We start from the raw sequence: 3510 nt of genomic DNA, 5'->3' as shown, positions 1-3510 counted from the left end.
GGACTAGGGCAAAGGGTTAGAGGGCCCCGAGATCCATGCGGTGAAGAAGTCGTTGTTGCCTCCGCCATCCCGACCCGTTTTTTCTTCTCCTTTTTTCTTATTCTTTTTACCATTGTAAATTACATGTTGACATTTTTTTCCAAATATATTTTCCCCATTTTAAAAATAGAGGTTAACATTTTTTTCCTGCAAAAAAAAAGAACACTCCATTTTTTCAGATACACTCTATTTTTTTTCCGGACACATGTTGAACATTTGTCAACTTGAATACTTTAAAATACACGATGAATAGTTTTAAAACAAACTGAACATTTTTTGGAGACATGTCAAATATCTTTCTATGTGTTGAGCATTGCCTAAGATGAGTGATGACATTTTTAAAATACATGGTGAAAATGTTTTACAAAGTGCGTTGCTAGCTTTTTCTGATTTAGATTAGAGGAAGTGCCTTGCTAGCCTTTGTTTTACTCACGGAAAGAAAAATAGGAGTACTACTCACGAACAGCCCACCCAGATGTTCGCTGACGTCTTCGTCAGCTCTCCGTTACGGCGTCTGTCCAGGCCGTCGTTTCCCCATACGGCCCCACACCCGTATGCATGCGTTTTCTGCTGTGCAAACTCACCTGCGTTTCTGCGAGCAGTAAATGCCATCTCCATCATCACGCTGTCCCACTGGTCCACAAAGCAGGAGCAGGCGAGCTCGTCCACCATATCGCCACTCTCGCTGTGGTGTACACAACTTTGTGGCGGGGGCAAGGCACAAGATACTATGGACGTGGTGGAAATCAACAGTAAAATCAAGGAGTGGCTCCGGGGTCGATAACTTAACCCCGGCTATGTGCATTGAGAAGAAAAAATATGTCATGTACCATGATTCAGGAACAAGACAGCTGTAATGCTACATTGCAGGCATGAGTATCATAGAAATAGAAATTTCCACTTTATAGGTTTTTTTTCTCATGAAGGGCATTGCAAAGCTTCAGAAACAAATTTTACTTATTGAAAGACTGGCTGCGGAATCAAGGCTCCTCCGACTTCAGAAACACCACACCCTTTACTGTTGGGCCTCCGGCTCTTTCTTGGAATCCAGATACCTGCCAAATCCAAACGCAGACATCGTTATCATCACGTACCATGCTACATTGCTGCAACACATAAGAGTTTGATCGATCCGATTGGGGATAAAAGCAAAATATAAAGCCATTTATCTGGTAAAGTTTTGGTGATTGCGACTATGGTAGGAAGTGGGAACAATTTTACTGCACATAGCTTAGATCTTACCCCTGAGCCCTAGCACAGCGAGATAAATGATAGAGCTGAACGGTTTCGTTGGAGGCATGGCATGCCAGAAGCAAGTAGTTCCGGGGCTGTACCATCCACGCGAACCTCATAAAGAGCCCAGAATACACACACATGGCTGCAGAAAACCATAGGCATTAGTGATAGTTCGATCTGTTCATCAAATAGGAATTGTGAACTGCGAGACAAATTGCTGAGTATTTGACCTACCGGCTGTCATATTGCCAGATATCATCTCAGGAGGCTTGTTCAAGTCAACCAAACCCTATAACCAAAAATAACAATTAGAACGATTTATACATGATACTGACCCGATGTCCACTAAGGATGAATAAAATCAAGGTAGAGCATAAGAAGATTATTCAATTACGGAGGCCTAATCCATACTTCCGGAGAAAATACTCCCACATTGATATATACACTTAAATGAATGTGTTAATGTGTCACATCTCTTTACGTGACAGTCATGAACAATTCCAAGGTGGTGTATATGAAGGATAAACAATTTTATAGGTTCACCAACACTAATGCATATTACTATTAACCATCGGAAAAATATATCATGATGCAACAAATTGCACATGTTTAGCCCATAAGCAGTCGTCAAGCACCCCAAAAGACTCATAAATCCATACATATTACTGTCACAACTAACAACATCTACACGTATAGTTTTTACAGATACATTGACCCAAAGAGGTTGGTTAATCATTGAACATCATCTTTCCCAACCTGAAATTCACTTTATATACGATACTTGACAGAATAATAACTAAGATCCTTTTTCTTTAAGAGCTCCCACTGTAGCATCCTAAAACAAACTATCTAGGAGATGTTCGTCAAGCAGAACCAATTTCCTGATACATGTACATTAATCATACAGCCCCAAGAAAGGGACAGGACTCAGATTCTCTCGGTAGATTGCAAAATCTTCGCCTAGATAACACCGCCACAGTGGGAAATTACAATATTCTCGTTGTTGCAATCGACCAATTGCACAGGTTTTGCAAGGAAGAAACAAGATGCAGAATCGACGGAGTGCGTACCGCGAGGACGAAGCCCCAGTTAGCGACGGGGCCCCAGAAGTGGGTGGTCTTGGGGCCGACGGGGCTGTTCACGAACGCCTTGAACGCCGTCGCCATGCCTGCCAATCTCAATACCAAATCGCATCAGTGCCTGAGCGATCTCGACATACGCAGCAGGGAATACGGGTGGAAATTTCAACAGGGCGGAGGGATCCCGCTATCCATAGGGTTAGGCAAGCAGATCCACCCGCCTGGAAAGACGGGGAGGGGTAGAGATGTAGATACCTCGGGTGGATGTATCGACGGCGGCGTGTCGGAGAGGGAGCCCGACCGACGGCGAAGGCGAGCCTAGGGGAGGAGAGATGGGGATGGGGGTTTGGTGGAGTAGATGGAGAAGAGGAACGATTTTGTACTCTTTTATTTTAAGTTTTTTCCTTGATGCTTCTTTTCTTCCAAGTTGAGCATATAAATAATGTGAAATTTAAATTTGACCAAGGGACTTAGATCTGCAATACTAATGGCACATCTAGATGTGCTTTAGCAAAACTGTACAAAATTCATATTTGAGTATGGTCTCGAATTTGACAAGGAGTACGATTCGTGTTTGAGTATGGTATCGAATTTGACAAGGAATACAACATATTCCGTTAGCCCAGCATAAATTGTACGGGTATGCTGAAACCGCTTGGCTTTTTTCCCTTCCCCAAATCCCCAGAGAAAAAAGGTAAAATTACACTAGTCATTGTTTGCCGATGTTGTCTCCAGCGGCTCTCCTCCCCTGATGACTTCTGATCATTGGCAGGATGGGCGAAGGAGGCCAAACCCTAAACCCCATGCTTATCTTGTATAGTATTAGTCTAAGACTAGTTTGCTTAGGGTTTCGATCGACCATGGATTCTGCTCCGGTAGAGCGATGTTATCAATGAATAAAGTGCTTCCAAATCCTTCTCTGACATGGATTTGGTAGGTTTGGTGGTCAAGCATGGTCGGTGTAGTGGCAACTTTGTGGAGGCTTGTGTGCTTCGATCCCGTCATCGTGATCCCACGACGTGATGGGGATCAAAGGATTTATTCTAGATGCAACATGATCACAAGTGTTGTCTTCTTCGAGTGCGACGACAGCTACCCGGTCCAGAAGATAGCCACAACATGAGATAGCAAGGTGCATGAAGAGCGTGGGATGATC

General features: G+C 43.5%; 1 protein-coding gene across 2 annotated transcripts; it reads right to left on the bottom strand.

Moving 5' to 3' along the window:
* Positions 1 to 792: 792 nt before the first annotated feature.
* On the bottom strand, positions 793 to 2773 carry LOC125538829 (mitochondrial pyruvate carrier 1). Of its 2 annotated transcripts, none has more exons than XM_048702127.2 (5): positions 2610 to 2773; positions 2346 to 2443; positions 1510 to 1564; positions 1282 to 1417; positions 793 to 1094 (listed from the first exon to the last, which is right to left on the bottom strand). In XM_048702127.2, exons 2-5 carry the CDS (start codon positions 2439 to 2441, stop codon positions 1055 to 1057), a joined length of 327 nt encoding a protein of 108 aa, XP_048558084.1. In that variant the 5' UTR covers positions 2442 to 2443; positions 2610 to 2773; the 3' UTR covers positions 793 to 1054. The 2 variants fall into 2 exon arrangements, with proteins under 2 accessions (XP_048558084.1, XP_048558085.1); XM_048702128.2 differs by having other exon boundaries at positions 2346 to 2451; positions 2610 to 2753.
* Positions 2774 to 3510: the final 737 nt, after the last annotated feature.

The sequence above is a fragment of the Triticum urartu genome, chromosome 2A, assembly GCF_056163025.1.
Source record: "Triticum urartu cultivar PI428250 chromosome 2A, HENAU_Tu73, whole genome shotgun sequence".
Classification (NCBI taxonomy): domain Eukaryota; kingdom Viridiplantae; phylum Streptophyta; class Magnoliopsida; order Poales; family Poaceae; genus Triticum; species Triticum urartu.
The sequence above is the reverse complement of the archived record's forward strand: the minus strand, read 5'-3'. Positions and strand labels throughout refer to the sequence as shown.

Bases quoted from the DNA above. Each gene is read 5' to 3' on its own strand.
- LOC125538829 (XM_048702127.2), bottom strand. From the start codon at position 2,441: ATGGCGACGGCGTTCAAGGCGTTCGTGAACAGCCCCGTCGGCCCCAAG. The intron at 1,565-2,345 runs GTACGCACTCCG...TTTTGGTTATAG, and splicing joins ACTGGGGCTTCGTCCTCGCG to GGTTTGGTTGACTTGAACAA. The intron at 1,418-1,509 runs GTAGGTCAAATA...GGTTTTCTGCAG, and splicing joins ATCTGGCAATATGACAGCCG to CCATGTGTGTGTATTCTGGG.